This window comes from Cervus canadensis, chromosome 4, assembly GCF_019320065.1.
Source record: "Cervus canadensis isolate Bull #8, Minnesota chromosome 4, ASM1932006v1, whole genome shotgun sequence".
NCBI classification, from domain to species: Eukaryota; Metazoa; Chordata; class Mammalia; order Artiodactyla; family Cervidae; genus Cervus; species Cervus canadensis.
In genome coordinates this window covers 94,133,981-94,151,593 of record NC_057389.1, presented here as the reverse complement: position 1 = coordinate 94,151,593, position 17,613 = coordinate 94,133,981, and the positions used below count along the sequence as shown (strand labels likewise).

General features: G+C 43.2%; 1 protein-coding gene across 8 annotated transcripts in view; it reads right to left on the bottom strand.

Annotated features, from left to right (window-relative positions):
* Positions 1 to 17,613, bottom strand: part of LOC122440485 (zinc finger protein 791-like) — a 62,764-nt gene that overhangs the window by 2,023 nt on the left and 43,128 nt on the right. For 5 of the 8 annotated variants that reach the window (XM_043466786.1, XM_043466784.1, XM_043466787.1 and 2 more), the window contains 2 exons: positions 356 to 482; positions 114 to 174 (listed from right to left, as the gene is read on the bottom strand). In XM_043466786.1, the coding sequence (XP_043322721.1) occupies positions 114 to 174; positions 356 to 389 (95 nt within the window). In that variant the 5' untranslated portion in view covers positions 390 to 482. Of the gene's footprint in view, positions 1 to 113; positions 175 to 355; positions 483 to 14,996; positions 15,325 to 17,613 lie in introns of those variants that run through there. The other 3 variants (XM_043466783.1, XM_043466791.1, XM_043466789.1) reach the window with 3 other exon arrangements.

The following is a 17,613-nucleotide window of genomic DNA, read 5'->3' as shown; positions in this document are numbered from 1 at the left end:
ATTTTCTGACAAATAAATTTGAAACTGGGCCCTTTTGTTTCCACTTGTTTTTAGATTTTCATGACATGAGATTCCCATGTGGGACACTGCTTCCCATTTTAAGCACAACTCACCTCAGATTTCTTTCCTGGTTTTTGTATTGATCTTCAGTGTAATGGTCCTCCCATTTATCCCCTAAAATGCAGACCCCAAAAGATCAGTAAATTATAGGAAAATTATTACTTCACAGGTCTATGATGACCTCAAACTATGATTTATTTACCAAAGATTTCCCTTTCCCCGTTCCAAATCTGAGAACAACACTGATGGGCAGGAAGCACTTGTTCTCTAAGTGAAGGAATGTCATCATCCTTACTTATTAAGGCCAGGTTACTCAAAGTTTCCCGCATCACATCTCTGTAGAGTTTCTTCTGCGAAGGCCCCAGCAGAGCCCACTCCTCCAGGGTGAAGTTCACAGCCACATCCTCAAAGGCCACTGGGTCCTAAAACATCACAAATATGTGTACAGGAAGATGGGTGAGATGGACAGTACTGGGAATCTGTAGTCCATCCATAAGTTTACGTGTGCTGCTGTTATGAAATTTACTTGTTCTGTGACCTGGTAATGAAAATTCTTACTCTCTACCACTTCCTCACAAACTTAACAGCATCATGAACACATACATGAAAATTATTTCTAAATTTTTACTATGATCACTTAAGTCTTATTATTCTCTAATGGTAGGGTCGGGAGCATGCTGGAGCAATGTGAACTCCAAATGAAAGAAATATTTCAAGACTGTCAGTTCTGCATGAGAAAAACTCATCTCCTTTAATACCTACCATATCACACAGTACTCCATTAAGCACAGGGTCACCTATGCATGAGGTTTTAATGGGAAAAAACAGTGAAGAGCTGGAAGTTTTTTCTTCTACTCCCATCATCAAACATGACAGGTCAAGAGTCCTATGTAAATCCGGCTTATGTTTAGGCCTAGCTGGCCATACTGTCCTGAAGTAATCTAGGCTACTAGAAGCAGTCAGATGCAGGGGACTCCCCTGGTGGTCCAGTGGCTAAGACTTCACACTCCTGATGCAGGAGATGGGTTCAGTCACTGGTCAAGGAACTAGATCCCACATGCCACAAGTAAAGATCCCATGTGCTACAACAAAGACCCAGCACAGCCAAATTAAAAAAAAAAAAAATGTAGTAGTGGTCAGATAATGAATGAAAATAATCTTGTGGGAAAGTATTACCTTTTACTTACTTGACAGAGATTCAGTTATTCCTTTTTATTTCACAGTCCTATTTCATGGGACTAGGAAGCTATTCTGAAGTTAGTGCTCAGGCATGAGAGAAGGCATGGTAACTTACACAAAATCCGTATATTCATGGGCCTCAGAGCAGCTTCACACCATCTTTACCACATCTATGTGCATACACTGAGAAGATAAGATGCCAGAAGAACCTTTTCTGGCAAAATCATAACAATGTACCCTGGACCTTGAGGAACTGAATAAGAACTGCAATTTGCAAGGGAGTCCACTGAAGACCACAATGGCTTGATGGTGAATGTGCCCATCATTATGAAATACAAACGGTTCAGTAGTGCTTTCCTCTAAAAGAACATAAAGTTTCCCTTCTCCAGTTATAGGAGGCAGTGATTCCCAACCAGCCACTCACTTAACAGGCAGCCTACCCACTGCTCTCATTTCCACGACCTCCTGCTGCACAGGAAAGGGACAGGTGAGCCTCTGGGCAGAGGAATCTCTCAGCCATGTAGTTTCCCTAAACGCTGGTCTCTGTAAAAGGTCACCACTAAACAACCTACTGATATCCACATAGACAGGACAGCGAGAAGGTTCCCGCACAGTCATTACAATGGTAGGATTTCTTCATTCAGTTAAGGAACAGAACAAGAAATCCCCATTTCTTGTTTTTCTCTCAGGAACTGATGGTCTTAAAATGGAAACACTTCTTTCATTTGTGTAACATTTCCCTCAAGGTGCCCTGGACCCTACCATTATGGAACAGTACGACTTTCAGTGATCACAGAAGAAATGGAGAAATAATTTTCACGTGTTCATGTTGTTGTTAAACTCGTGAGGAAGTAACCACTTCCTGCTTGCGTCAGCTCTAATTGCTCTTTCTATAGTGGGTCTACAGTGCTTGCTCCTAATGGTGTCCTATTACAAAGTGAGCAGAAGAGAGTCACACTAGAAGGCCTGGGAGGGCTGATTCTTAGCAATGCCTGCTCACAGTCTTTGTCCTTCATTGGTTATCTGGGAACCGGGATTTGTAAGTGACCTGACCAACCCAGGGCTTCCCTGGTGGCTCAGACAGTAAAGAATCTGCCTGCAATGCAGGAGACCTGGGTTTGATCCCTGGGTAAGGAAGATCCCTTGGAGAAGGGAGCAACGACCCACTCCAAGATTCTCGCCTGGAGAATTACATGGACAGAGGAGCCTGGCGGGCGGGCTACAGTCCATGGGGGTCTCAAAGAGTCAGACACAACTGAGTGACTAACACTTTCACTTCATTTTCACCAACCTAACTGGTAAGACTGGCTTGGTGTATCTCAGCTGTTTATAGTACATCACAAACTCTTCATTCTCAGTGTCTGAATTTTGTTATGTTCAGCAGAGAGTACTTATGTGATCTGCCCCCCAAATCACTCTTGGGTATTGTTTCTAATGAGCTAGTATTTTACATGTATTGTCACAACCTGCTGCTTGGAGGATTGAGCCCCTCCTATGTGATTACACTAGGAAAGAATATCTAGAAGCTTGCATCTGGCTTCTTTAAGAACACATTTAATTAGGTACTAAAGAAGAATGAATGAGGTATTTAATAATCTTCATGGAAAAATTTTATTTTTGTTGGATAACATTAAAGGAGATAGATGAAAATATGAAAGATGTCCTTGATGTTACCACTGCAGGAATATATCTAAAACAATTTGTTATGTAACTGGGAAGTGCACTGTATCATTCCCCTGTATTCCATGGACAATAACCAATTCATTATAGATGTAAATGTGAACAATAAAACTGGGACACTTTTAGAAGTCACAGGTAAATGCTTCATTGATCCAAAAATAGGGAGAACTTTCTCATTTAAAAAAAAGAAAAAACAGCCTTGAAGCAAGAGCCTGACCAAGGCAAACATATTAAAACTAAGGGAGTTATAAAACAAAAGATAGAAGAAAATACATGTGATGTTAAAAGGTTAGTATGTGAAGTAAGATGGACACCATAGTTTTAAAATAATGGGAAAATAACCAAAACCTGTTTAACAGACGATGAGAGACCACACATGAAAAAAATGTCCATCTGCTTAGTAATAGGGAATAATCAGGTAACATGTCAAGCAGATTGTATCTCACTCGAAGAACAAAAATTAGTTAACTAAATAATCCCAAGTGTTGACGACCATAGATGACAAATATGTAAATTAGGCATGAACAGAGAAGCATCAACTGATGCATCCCACTGCCGTTTCCTGTAAATCTGAACTTGATCACCATCAGTTGTCCTCCAGTGTCCAGAGAATTTACGTGTATTTGTACTTGGAGATGGATACAAGGATACAGAAAATATGTTTTCAATGAGATTAAGAATTAAACTACGGGGAATTCCCTGGTAGTCTAGTGGTCAAGACTCCACACTTTCACTGCCAAGAGCCTGGGAACTAAGATCCCACAAGCCACTCAGCATGACCAAAAAGAATACATAAATAAGTAAACTGGAAAAAGCCCAAACCCCACGACCACTGCAATGGATGAGTACCTTGACTGGCCCACAGTCTCAGACACTAGGTGTGTATCAAACATCTGCTGCTAAAAGCAACCAAAAAGCATTCTGAATGTAATTTAATTAATATTTATTGACAGGTCAAAGCAGACAAAACTACAGCAACACTGTGTAGTGAAAAGAGCAGATGGTAAAGCTATGACTCAACAGTCAACAGATCCTCTATCGGCAGCATGGAGATGAGCTGGGAGCAGAACATCAGAGACTCTAAAAACTGCCCAAAGGCCCACTTATGAATCTGCACGGTTACAAAGATGTTTAAACTCTTATTACTAGACAGCCCAATAAAGCATTTTGTACATTCTTTTTTGGAATATATATGATGATTTTTTTTAAAAAAGGTATTAATGAAGTTTGGAGAAGAACATAATTTTACTGTGTTTGCCCTGTGATGTGGCAATCTGAGTTTTAACTCAGACTGGCAGCAAAAACTAACAAGACAGAGGTCTATTTTGAAAGAACTGGTTACATAATCTCACCCCAGCATTTACTTTTTAAAAATAAAGGGTGGGGCTTCCCTGGTGGCTTAGTAAAGAATCTGCCTTCCAGTGCAGAAGACACAGACCCCTGATCTGGGAAGATCCCACATGCTGCAACTAAGCCTGTGTGCCACAACTACTGAGCCCATGCGCTAGAATCCACGTTCTGCAGCTGCTGAAGCCGACGTGCCCTAGAGCCCACACTCCACAAGAAAAGCCACTGCAGTGGGAGGTGTGCGCACTGCCAAGGAAGTTCCCCTCGCATCATAACTAGAGAAAGCCCACAGGCAGCAAGGAAGAGCCAGCCAAAAATAGATTATCTGTGCATTTAATGAACAAATAAAAGGTGACATGAACTGGTATAGAAAGATGTGAAGGATTTTTCTTTTCTTTAGGATTTTTCAATAGAATAATTAAGCAGTGTTGCAGTACAAAAACCATGTTCCTTCTTCTGTAAGTCTTACTGCCTCCTGCACAGGCATGTGGACCGCATCTGAGATCTGGCTCAGATGTCTACAGACTGATGACAACATGCACTCAATGTCAAGAGCTTTTTATTTTTATAACGGAAGTGTCTGGGGGGGAGGGTGGGCTTCTCAAGCATGGGAAATGCCTTCAGAGAACAAGATAAGGCTCCTGGCCTGGTTTTTTTTTTTTAATTGAGCTTAGAGGGTAGGCTAGGGTGAGGGTTTGCATACTCCCGGGCAGAAACTACCATGGACTTACTCGCTTGCCAGCACCAAAGGCAGGAACCCTCAGGTTTTCTTGGCATTTTGTAGACGTGGGGCACGAAGTGGAATAAGGAGGGATAAAAGTACAAAGCTGTCAGCTGACGAGGATGGCCATGTACACCCTGCTATATTTAAAATGGAAAACCAACAAGGACCTACCGTGTAGCACAGGGAACTCTGCCTGATGTTCTGTGTGTGGCAGCCTGGATGGGAGGGGAGTCTGGGTGAGAACAGAGACGTATGTGTGTATGGCTGAGTCTTTGCTGCTCACCCGAAACGATCACAGCAGTGTGTGTTAACTGGCGGTACTCCAATATAAAATAAAAAGTTAAAAAAAAATTGAGGTCAGAGACTTCTGGTTCCTCTTCAGTCGTGTAAGGAGTTTAGAAGCTAGCATTAGCATCCTCCCAAGATAATAACCAACTAACTAAATACCAGCAACTCTTCTTAGACCCAGAACCATCAGAGAATTTAGGTCATGGGGAAACTGCTGTCTCCAAAATCAGTGAGACAAAAAAGCAGCCATTTAAAAATATGCCCAGGATATTCCTGCTCTCCAAATGTCGGAGTAGAGGACAAGAGAGCTTGTGACAGTGATAGGTCTTTTCCCTGCTCCTTACATCAAATATGTGGCATCTCTTAACACTACTGCTCCAACTCTGTGTCATCAAAATATGTGTCCGCCCACTCAGGTCAACACTAACGCTCCCTGGAGCTGGCGTTAGACGGCACAGATTGAACACTCACTGCCCCAAGCCTGCCCCCATTCAAGCAGCTGGCCACAAACAAGGCGCCTGGGCTACTGACATTTCTACCCAGCCACCTGTACATTCATACATCCCCTTGACACTCCCTCAAGTTTGCTCATTTACCGGAATAATTCTGAGAACTCAGGAGGACACTTGGCTTACTATGGTTGGTTTATGATAAAGGATACAACTCAGGAACAGCCAAATGGAAGAGATGCATAGGGATAAATGTGGAACAGAGGGTGAGGGTCAAGGAAACAAAAGCAAAAGTTAACTAATGGGACCTAATCAAACTTACCATTGACAAAGAAACCACTGAGAAAATGAAAAGACAATGTATTGAATTAGAAAGATATTTGCAAATGTTAATGACTGATAAGGGGTTGATATCTAAAATACAGGAACAACTCCCAGGGGAAAAAAAAATAACCTGATTAAAAACTAGCAAAAGACGAACTTCCCATGTAGTCCAGTGGTTGAGACTCTGCACTTCCAACACAGGGGCACGGCTTCAATCCCTAGTAGGGAACTAAAATCCCATGTGCTGCATGGTGCAGCCAAAAAATACCAAAACTTTCTAAAAATGTGCAAAATACCCGAGTAGATATTTTTCCAAAGAAGGCACAGAGATGGTAAACTGGCATATGAAAAGATGCTCAACATCACTAATCACCAGAGAAATGCAAGTCGAGACAATCAGAGATCCCATCACACCTGTCAGAATGGATACCATTAAGAAGACCACAAACAAACTGGTGAGGGTGTGGAGAAAAGGGAACCCTTGTACGCTCTTGGTAGCAGTGTAAATTAGTGCCAACTAATAGGGGAAACGGTGTTGAGGTTTCTCAACAAACTTAAAACTACTGCTGCTGTTTAGTCACTAAGTCGTGTCCGATTCTGCGACCCCACGGAGTGCAGCCTGCCAGGCTCCACTGCCACGGCACTTCCCAGGCAAGAACACAGGAGTGGGTTCCGTTTCCTTCTCCAGGAGGTCTTCCCAACCCAGGGAGTGAACCTGCATTTCCTGCATTGGCAGGTGGATTCTTCACCACTGAGCTATCAGAGAAGCCCAAGAACTACCATGTGATCCAGCAGTTCCACTCTTGGGTATATGTCTGAAGAAAATGAAAACACTTCCAAAAAGATACACACTCCCCAGTGTTCATAGCAGCATTATTTAAAACAGCCAAGATATGGAGGCAACCTAAATGTCATCCATCAGCAGATTAAGGGATAAAGATGTGGTACATATATACACTGGAATACTTCTTGGCAATAAAAAAGAATGAAATTCTGCTATTTACAACAACATGGATAGATGGAGGGTACTATGCTTAGTAAGTCAGTCAGACTGAGAAAAATACTGTATTATTTCACTTACATGTGAAATCTAAAGGAAACAAATGAAAATAACAAAACAGAAACAGCCTCACAGATAGAACAAACTAGCAGTGACCAGTGGGGACGGAAAGTGGGGAAGGGAGGTAAGGGTAGGAGGTTAAGAGGTACAAATGTATAAAATAAATAAGCTACAAGGTTAAGGTTAGCAAATGTAAGCTTTTATGTATAGGATGGATAAACAACAAGCTCTACTATAAAGCACAGGCAACTATATTCACTATCCTGTGATAAACCATGATGGAAGAGATATTAAAAAATATGTAAGTGAATCACTTTGCTTTACAGTAGTAACTACAACATTATAAATCAGCTATACTTCAATTTAAAAAAAATACTGGGAAAAAAAAACACAGGAGAAAATCCAGGTGACCTTGAGTTTGGTGATGAGTTTTTTGATTCAACACAACAAAAGCAGGATTGATGAAAGAAAAAAAATCAGTAAATTGATGTCATTAAAATGACAACTTTATGAAAGACAGGGTTAAGAGACTGAAAACAAACTAAAGACTGGGAGAAAGTCTCTATAAACCACTTATCTGATAAAAGACTGGCATCCAAAATATCTAAACAACTCTTAAAACTCAACAGTAAGACAGACAACACAATTAAAAATGGACAAAATATCAGAACATACCCTTCACCAAGACATGTGGATGGTTAAGTAAGCATAAAAGATGCTCATATCTTATGTCATGATTGCAAATAAAAGAATATTTCTAGATACTACAAAACCTAAAATTAAAAAAAAAAAACCAGAATAAGCTTTATTAAAGGATGGAGAAGATGTGCAGTGACAGGAACCCTCACTCACTGCTGGTGGGAATGGAAAACAGTATGCCTACATGGGAAAATGCGCAGTTTCTTATGATACTTAACCGTGTAATCCAGCAACCAGGCTCCTTTGTATTTTACCAAATCAGTTGAAAACTTACTGTCACAGGGGCTTCCTTGGTGGCTCGGGGGTAAAGAATCTGCCTGCCAATGCAGGAGACACGGGTTCGATCCCCAGTGTGGGAGGATCCCACATGCTGCGGAGCAACTGGACCCATGCACAACTACTGAGCCTGTGCTTTAGGACCTGGGAGCCACGTGTAGCCAAGTGCCCTAAAGCCCAGGCTACGCCACAAGAGAAGCTACCACCATGAGAAGCCTGCATACAGCAACTAGAAGTAGCCCCTGCTCTCCACAGCTAGAGAAAAGCTGGTGCAGCAAGGAAGCCCCAGTACAGCCAAAAAAAAAAAAACCACCACACCACCCAAAACATCTTCATTCATAAAATATACCTGTGTGTGAATTTTTTTATAAAAGGTTTACTCATGATTGCCAAGACTTACAGGTGAACAAGAAATTCTCCAACAGAGGAATGGAAAAATAATCACTGAAACATCAATATAATGAAATGTTATTCACTGTTAAAAGGAAATGAGGTATCAAACCACAAAGACAGAGAGAACCTTAAAATCATACTGTTAAGTGAAAGCAGCCAACATGAAAAGGCTACATACTGTATTATTCCAATCAGAGTTCTGGAAAGGGAAAAAACCATGGGACAATATGTACCACAATAATACAAGATATAAAAAACAGGGCAAAACTATGTGATGGCAGAGGGGTTAGAGTGACCATTCTGTACTTTGTAACCTAAACTGCTGTAGAGAAAGGTAACATAAAGCTTTCTATAAACCTGAAACTGCTGTAGAGAAAGGTAGCATCTATCAGGGGAAAAAAAGAAGATGAAGTAAAAAATGCATTAACATTCATCTCAAGTGACTGAAAAAGGCCATCTTTGTTAAGCTGATTTGAAGTTACTTCAGTCACTATGGCACTCTCATAAAGGCCTGCACCCTGCAGACAGAGAATTAAAACTCCACTGAATGCCGTGTTCCAACGGATGCGCTCTGATGTGGGTGTGTCCTGGGGAGGCCTCAGTATATACACACACAAGTGTTACCTTGATGTATATTGTGGATACCTGTTAGGCAAGAGATTCCCAGAATTCTTTTATCACACACTCTTAGGCGATTGCCCAGGGGTCTGTAAACACATGCTTTCCAAGTCAACTGCTGGTTAGGGCTAAGACGACAGGCTGATGTTGGGTCCATTGTGGACCCTTGAGTCCCCTCCTTTAGCAGGATGTCCAACGAAGGGGTGAAAACCTGGATCATGTATGAATGTGGAGATGTCATTCTGAGGTCTGTGAACTCCCCTTGCTCATCACTCAGGATGATGATGAATCCTAAGGAGCCCACAGGGAACCGAGGGGTCTGAGAAGGGGTGATGACCTTTAGCACCTGGCAAGGGACCCAGGAGGGGGAGGCCTCCACCCCCTCCTGCAGGTAGGTTATGGTGGGGGTCCCAGGGTCAGCTGTATCTTGTCTCAGGGGGGTCCCCACAGCTGTGCTGAGCTCTTGGGGTGCTGTTTACAGGCTCTAAATCATAACGGGAATCTGGATGGGAGGTCCCATGTTCAGGGCTATCTGTTTTCAGCACAGCTCCGTCAGGAGACCTAACTGCAGCTCAAGCGGCCTGCCGTGCAGGGCCAGGGCAGGTCCTTGGTTAGAAACCTGTGGACAGCTTCAGGCCTGACGGGGAACTGCAGAGGCAGGAGCGGAGGTCCCCGAAGCCTCTACTGTGACTCAGGGTCTGAAGGCACCGAGGCGAGTGCCTGTCATCTGGCATTTTCACCAGAGTCCACAGCCTTTTTGTTTTTTTAACGAGAACTATTCCAGGTGGGCCATTTTACAAGTAATAGCTTAAGTGGGCTCAAATATATTTCAACATTTCTCATGTTCTGATGTCCTCAGAAGAGATGTCATTAATGTCACGTCACTCATGCTCACGGCACAAGATGGATGCGGGTCAGACCCTGCCTGCAGAGACCATGTGCAGTGGCAATGGTGCTGAGGTTCTCTGAGGGTGACCAGGTAAAGGTTCCCACGCCCCTTCAGAGGCGAAGGCCAAGTGTGCTGAGAGGCTGCTGAAATAGACACAGAACAGAAAAGACTTAGCCAAATCTGTGAGGGCAGGATATTTAACAGCTGCTGAGTGGATGGAGTCAGTCATTTCCAAAATGCTGGGGGCTGGGAATTGGGGTTTATTTGGTGAAACAACAGTCTCAAGGTTGCCATAATTCAATGTGATGTGTCATTCATTCTTTGCAGGTTTGAGAACAGACCAAATACGCCAATTAAAAGGAGGGATTAATCACTTCCTCATTAAACAGGTTTGTATAATGGTTTTCCATCCTTCAAAACCCTATTTACCTCCAACTAATAAAAAAAATTTAAAAAAAAAAAAAAAAAAACCCTATTTACATTGGGCCATATTAAGTAAGCAATAAAGCTCAGTGGGGTTCCATTTATCAATATAATTTTCCAGCAGCAGAAACGAAATTAAAATTTCATTTATGATTCACTGGATCAGATCTTCCCTCCTCTCAAGCAGCAGTGAAATGGCTTCAGAAAGGAGCCTGGTCTGGGTGTTCATTGTGGTTGGAGGGTGAGACTGGGGCAAAAGTTCTTGCCCAAAGCCAGGAGCTTGTGTGGCTAGAATCTCCTGTCATCTCTAGAGCGGAGGACCCAGACTTCTCATCAGGTTGGGGCACAAAGGGAAGAGGAAGGTGTTAAAAAGAAACAGTAGACTCCTAAAGGAAAGCTATGAGAAACCCAGACAGTGTATTAAAAAGCAGAGACATCACTTTACCAAAAAAGGTCTGTATAGTCAAAAGCCATGGCTTTTCCAGTAGTATGGATGTGAGAACTGGACCACAAAGAAGGCTGAGCACCAAAGAATCTCCCCCAAGAATATCATCTTAAACCAGTCTGAGCTTATTTTGTTTTTAATTTTCTGGCCAGCACCAGCAAGGTAATCAGCCATATAGGTTATTATCCCTCAAAGCAAGATAATTAACTCTTTCCTTATCCCTTTGGCCTTCTACCCATCTAAGCCTTCCATTTGGACACCTCCCCACTCCCTAGATGAGATGCTGTCTGATTCAATCACTTAATAAAACCAAGTAAACCTTTAAAATTTATTCAATTGTATTTTTGTTATTTAACAGATCAGTGGGGCTTAAACTGAAACAAACAGCCAAAAAAAAAAAAAAAAGTCTGACTACTTATGACAAAGACAAAGGTGGGAAAGAAAAATATGCATTTGCAATTGCTTCTTTTTTGATAAAGAAACACCAAATCAAGACGTTCAAGAAATGGACTTCTCTGGCGGTCAAGTGGTTAAAACTCTGCCTTCCAGCGCAAGGGGTGTGGGTTCAATCGGTGGGGGAACTAAGATCCCACATGCCACACAGTGTGGCCAGAAATTAAACTTGTAAAGAAAAAAAAATTTCACTAAAGCCTTAAAATGATCTACACTGGTTATTTGGGAGTGGCTGATACAAGACCACTTGAGGGGCCAGGATGCCCTGGCATGAATCTACTTTTGACAGTCTTATCTTACAGATTTTTGCTAACCTCCCCAAGATGATTTAAAATTAACTGAGTAATATGCATATACCATATCTTTATATTTAATAGCCTTTATTTTAATTAACTTACTTTTGCTTTGAACTTTTTAAGCTTAGTTTTTACTTATCTACAGAGGAAACCCTTCTAAGATTCACTCCTTTAAATGCTAACCCTTATAAAAGTTTAAACTATAAAAAATGAAAAGGCATCATAGCTTCTTATAGCTCACTCTGGGGGCTATTTCAGAAATAAGTAACAGGTAATGCATGAGGAATTTGCATCTAATCCATTAAATATACTAGGATTTTCAGTGATTTATGTACATTTTGAATAGTCTTCCTCATGAATTCATTTGCTTCAGCAGTATTGTAACACTTAAAATTTCAAAGTTCTCTAAGGACATGCACATACAAAAAACTGACCTACAAATGTAAAAGCCACCTTAGAACTCAAATACACCCATCTCATATCTTGAGGATCTCTTGCCTAAAAGGAAAGAATATTCTGTTTAGATCCAGAGTTTTTTGTCTTACTCCCACTGTCTCTCTGTCAACATACATTGAAAGCTTGAGAATCATAAATACTATACACTCAATATTCAATAATGTCACAGACTATGACGGGAAACTAAAGAATTGCAACAGGGTCTTCCCTGGTGATCCAGTGGTTAAGGCTTCACCTTCCAGTGCAGGGGGTAGAGGTTCAATCCCTGGTCTGGGAGCTCAGATGCCACATGCCTCGGGGCCAAAACACCAAAATATGAAACAAGCAATGTACCAAATTCAATGAAGTCTTTAAAAATGGTCCACATCAAAAAAATCTTTAAAAACTGAAATATTCAATATATAAATGTATACAAGGGAAGAAATGCAAATATTTGAATCAGTGAGATTAGCAGCCTATTTCCCTATAATTCAGAAGAAACTCAGATTCCCAGGCTTGAGGTCCAGATCTCCCACTGTGGGAATACAACCCCTAGAGTTATGTCAGAGTTGACTCATTAGGAAAGACTGTGATGCTGGGAAAGATTGAAGGCAGGAGGAGAAGGGGACGACAGAGGATGAGATGGTTGGATGGTATCACCGACCCGATGGACATGAGTTTGAGCAAGCTCCAGGAGATGGTGAAGAAAAGGGAAACTTGGCATACTGCAGTCCATGGGGTCACAAAGAGTCAGACACGACTGAGCGACTGAACTGAGAGTGTGTCAGTGATGAGGGTCAGTCACCTGAACAACCACAGAAATGAACTCTGGAGGCTCCAACAAATGCTCCCTCTCCAGGCTTCAATTCTTACAAGTGAAAAAACTCTTTGCCAGATTCAATGTAAAGTTCTAACTTAAATGAACTCGCCAATTCACAAACTCTTGTCCAAGGAGACACAATTCCTGACCTTCACAGACTTTCTCAACACACTCAAGTTACTCTGAGTAGTTCGTATGTTCAGTTACAGTGCAAAGTTCAACCAGGTAATCAATAGTTAGGGTCTCAGGGCGTCACTGGAGAAGGCAGTGGCACCCCACTCCAGTACTCTTGCCTGGAAAATCCCATGGATGGAGGAGCCTGGTGGGCTACAGTCCATGGGGTCGCTAAGAGTCGGACACGACTGAGCGACTCCACTTTCACTTTTCACTTTCATGCGTTGGACAGGGAAATGGCAACCCACTCCAGTGTTCTTGCCTGGAGAATCCCAGGGACGGGGGAGCCTGGTGGGCTGCCGTCTATGGGGTCGCACAGAGTCAGACACGACTGAAGCGACTTAGCAGCAGCAGCAGGACGTCACTCCGTATCCCCCACCGTCACAAGTGCATCCCCACCTTTCCAGGGCTGTATCTTCTCTCACTGTAAAGGCTCCTTCCATGGTTGGTGAGAGCAGGAAGGGCACTTGCAGGGGAAGACTTCCCAGACAGAACAAGTGGTCCTCTGAGTACTTCCCTCTGCAGGCTCAAGGGGGCCTTAGCTTAGAAATACTGACCACAGGTCTGGGCTCCCCACAGTCATTGCCATGAACTCCATTGATATTTTAAATGACACATACCCAGTGTTTGAATAATCCAACAGAACCATTCAACCCAGTATTTATGTGTAAAGAAGGGAGGAAAACTGTAAGGCATTTTTTTTCTATTTCAAGAAGAAAATATAAATATCTATTCCTTTCAGAAAGTAAATGTCAGCCAATTATCACTTCCATGGCAAGAAACTGTAAATAATAATTGGAGAAAAGAAAGAAAAAAAAAGATCTTGAATGTTACTTACAGTCAGTTATGTGACAAAAAAGGAAAAAAATGTAACTAATGGAATGGTATAGTGAAATATTTTTTCTGAAATTCACCTCTTTCTTTCCCTTTGAAAATATTTTATACTCTCTTTCAAGATCTATTGATTAAATACATTTACAGTTACTAAAGATGGCGACTTAGGACTTCCCTGGTGGTCCAGTGGCTAGGACTGTGCTCTCACTGAAGGGGACCCGGGTTCAATCCTTGGTCGTGGAACTAGATCCCACATGCCGCAACTAGGACCCATACAGCTAAATAAAGGCTTAAAAGTGAATAAGGTCACAAACTCAGGGAGGGACAAGGCTGACCTGGAACTATGATGAAAAGACCGATCACCCAGGAATCTCCCAAGAGGAACCTCCACCCAAAGGGCTTAAACAAAATAGGATGTCTGTGGCTGGGAAAGCTTGTGGGGCGGAGTAAGGAGGGGACCGCACAAGACTTAAATACAGCGTAGTTCCCGGTGGTTAATCTCTGATTTCTTCTTATGGAAAACATACACAGACAAAAAACTAATCTTTAAAGAGTCATTCATGGCTCTGTGGATTAATAATAAGCAATTTAAAATACTGCGTAGCCTGAAATGCACCACGGAGGGCAAGTAGTTAATAAAGAAGCTATGAACTGAAAAGGGGAAGATGGCGTTTGGGAATATCGGGAAAGATCTGGAAATTTAGACATTTGTTTCCTGCCCTGGGAAGAGCTGGAGTAGGGAGACAGGGTCGTGGATTTGTGACACTGTTCTTTAATCATTTGAAAAGTGAGGGGAAATAGAGTTCCCCCACCCCGGGGAGAAAGGAGGGACCCCATAGACCGCTGCTCCTCTAATGCAGGGACCCCAAATACTGAGTCACGATTGTCCCGTTACAACCCTCTCCGTGGACACCACACCGTCTGGAGCAGACACAGCCGCAGCGGTGAACTAAGAGGCCGCCCCGGGTCCCAACTGCTTGCTGAGTCTGGGCGCTGCATGCCGCGCTCGGGGTGGGTGGACTCGGGTCCGCGGGTCCGAAGTTGACCACGAGGAGGCCCGGGTCCCACCACGGCCAGTTCCAGCAGGTCCCTCAGCCCTCGCCTTCCAACACCCGGCTCCCCCAGCTCACCATTTTTTGGTTTCTTGGCTTCCCAGTAGTCCACTCCACGACTGCCGCGGCAAGCGCAAGTCACAGTGACAGAGGATGCCGCGGAGCCACTGGAGCCTTTTAAGGACACGGAGAGGGGATCTGCTGCGCTGCGGGAGCGAATGGGAACCAGCACGCAGTCCACGCCACCCACGCCCGACACTGGAGCGTCGCCTACAGGCGCTCACACGTACGTAACCGGCGACTCCCCTGATTGGACAGCTCGCAAGGCCCCGCCCTGCCGTGCCTGAGTGACAGCAGGCCGGAGGTCACGTCTTTGCTCGGACCTTGACCTGGTAGGGAGGCCGGAACTGTCCCCTCCGTGGTCACTGCATTGAACCAGATGGCCGCGAGGACCTCACGGAACTGTGACACTTCTTCCCAAAAACGGACACTGAGAAGTGGCCTCACCGTTTGTAATAATGAGTCTCGCCCCACTTTTGATCTTTGACCATTTGCTATGAGACCCATCCTTCCCTACCTACCCTCCCTCGTTTGAAGACTGAAAAGCCCCCTCACCCCACCCCATCCTCGGGGGCACTCGGCTCAAGTGGGAGGGCGAACCCCACAATCCTAGACCAGCCATGAAGCTTCAGGGCATGTGTGAAACACAGACCAAGAAACCACCGGAAGACGTTTTCAATGTAATTGCTTTCATACTTATTCGTTGAAAGGTCAAAGGAGGCAAAACTGAAAGAGCATTGCAGAGTGAAAAATAAAAGATGATGAAGGTATGGAAGAATAAACAGAGATCACAATCGCCATCATGTAAGGGGCAGGTCAGTGATGAATGAGGCATTAAAGGTTGGGGACCCTCTCACCAATGCCCCCAGGTCATTTATGAATTTTCATGAAGATTCCAAGAATGTTTCAATTATCACTAAATCTTGCCAGGAAACATTTTGTATATTCTTTTCTAAATATATTTTCTGATAATTTTTTTTTAATTGAAGGATAATTGCTCTGCATGCTGATAAAAATTTTAAGCAGTAATTAAGGTTGGCAACGGACAAAATTTGTATGTTAGTTTGTCCTATAAAGTGGCAATCTGAGTTTTCACTCATGGTTTTGGCAACAACAATCAGTAAGAAGCCAAGTGTCAACTGAGAAAGGATAGGTTCCCTGAGTTCATCATCATATGTAGTTTTTATAAACAAAGGGTATTGCTATGGAAAGATCTGGAGGATTTATCAATAGAGCAAATAAGTACAGTTTATTAAAGTATATATTGGAGAAGAAAATGGGACCCCACTCCAGTATTCTTGCCTGGAGAATTCCATGGACAGAGGAGCCTGGCGGGCTATAGCCTATGGGGTTGCAAGAGTCAGATACAACTTAGGGACTAAATAACAATATTGCAGTATATATAAATACCAAGTTACTTTTTCTGTAACCTACAGAGAAAGGTGGGATGTGGACCTCCACCCAAGGGTTGGTAGAATAGTGGAGAGGAGTCTGGCCTGTTTCTTTTTTTAAGCTGTGGTTAGGGGTGTAGGCTATGGTGGCAGATCACATGCCGCCTTTCTTACCACCTTATACAGATTTGGGGCACAAAGGGAAGAAGGGGTAAGACTTTAAAGTTGTCAACTGTCACATAATAGAAAATATATACCCTGGTCTCTGACCCTCGTTTCTGGCACAGGGCTCCTAAAACCATGTAAATTCCTAAGGGAGGGACTTCCCTGGTGGTCCAGGGGCTAAGATTCCCCACTCCGAATGCAGGGGGCCTGATTTGATCCCTGGTCAGAGAACTAGATCCTGCATACTGCAACTAAGACCCGGTACAGCCAAATACATAAATATTTTTTAAAAATTCCTAAGGGATAAGAGCACTAGGACCATCTCTTGTTCTATTCAAGTGACTCTGGTTGGGCTCCTGGGTGGCTGCTGGGTGAGGGGCCAGTCACTGGAAAGACCAAGTCATGATCAGGAACTTGGAATTTTCAGCCCAACACCCGCATCCTCCAGGAAGGGGAGAGGGGCTGAAAATGAAGTTAATAATTAATCACGCCTACGTGAGGAAGCCTCCATAAAATCCCAGTGGTATGGGGGGGTTCAGAGGGCTTCCAGGTTGGTGGTCCATGTACTGGGAGGGTGATGCACCCCAGCTCCAAGGGACTCTCTCAGACTTCACCGTATGTATCACTTCACCTGTATCATTCATCATATCCTTTCATAAATTGGTAAATGTATTACTAACTTCACTGTGTCTCTGAGTTCTGTGAGCTGCTCTTGCAAACAGAACCCAAGGAGGGGCCTGTGAGAACTTCTGATTTGTAGCCATGTCAGACAAGAAGTTGTGAGTAATCTGGGGACCTACTCCTTCTGACTGGCATCTGAAATTGTATGTGGGGGGCAGTGCTGACAGTTTTGCGAGACTTAGCTCTTAACCTGTAGAATCTGATGCTGTCCCCGGGCAGATAGTGTTAGGATTAAGTTGTAGGACACCCCACTGGTGTCACAGAGAATTACTTATTGTGGGGGCAAAACCTTCACATATTTGGTGACTGGAAGTGTCAGGACTGAAGAGTTCTGGGTAAAAGTAGAGGAGATGCCCAGGTAGGAAGAACTGGGTTTTCTCCACTCAGGAAGAAGATAC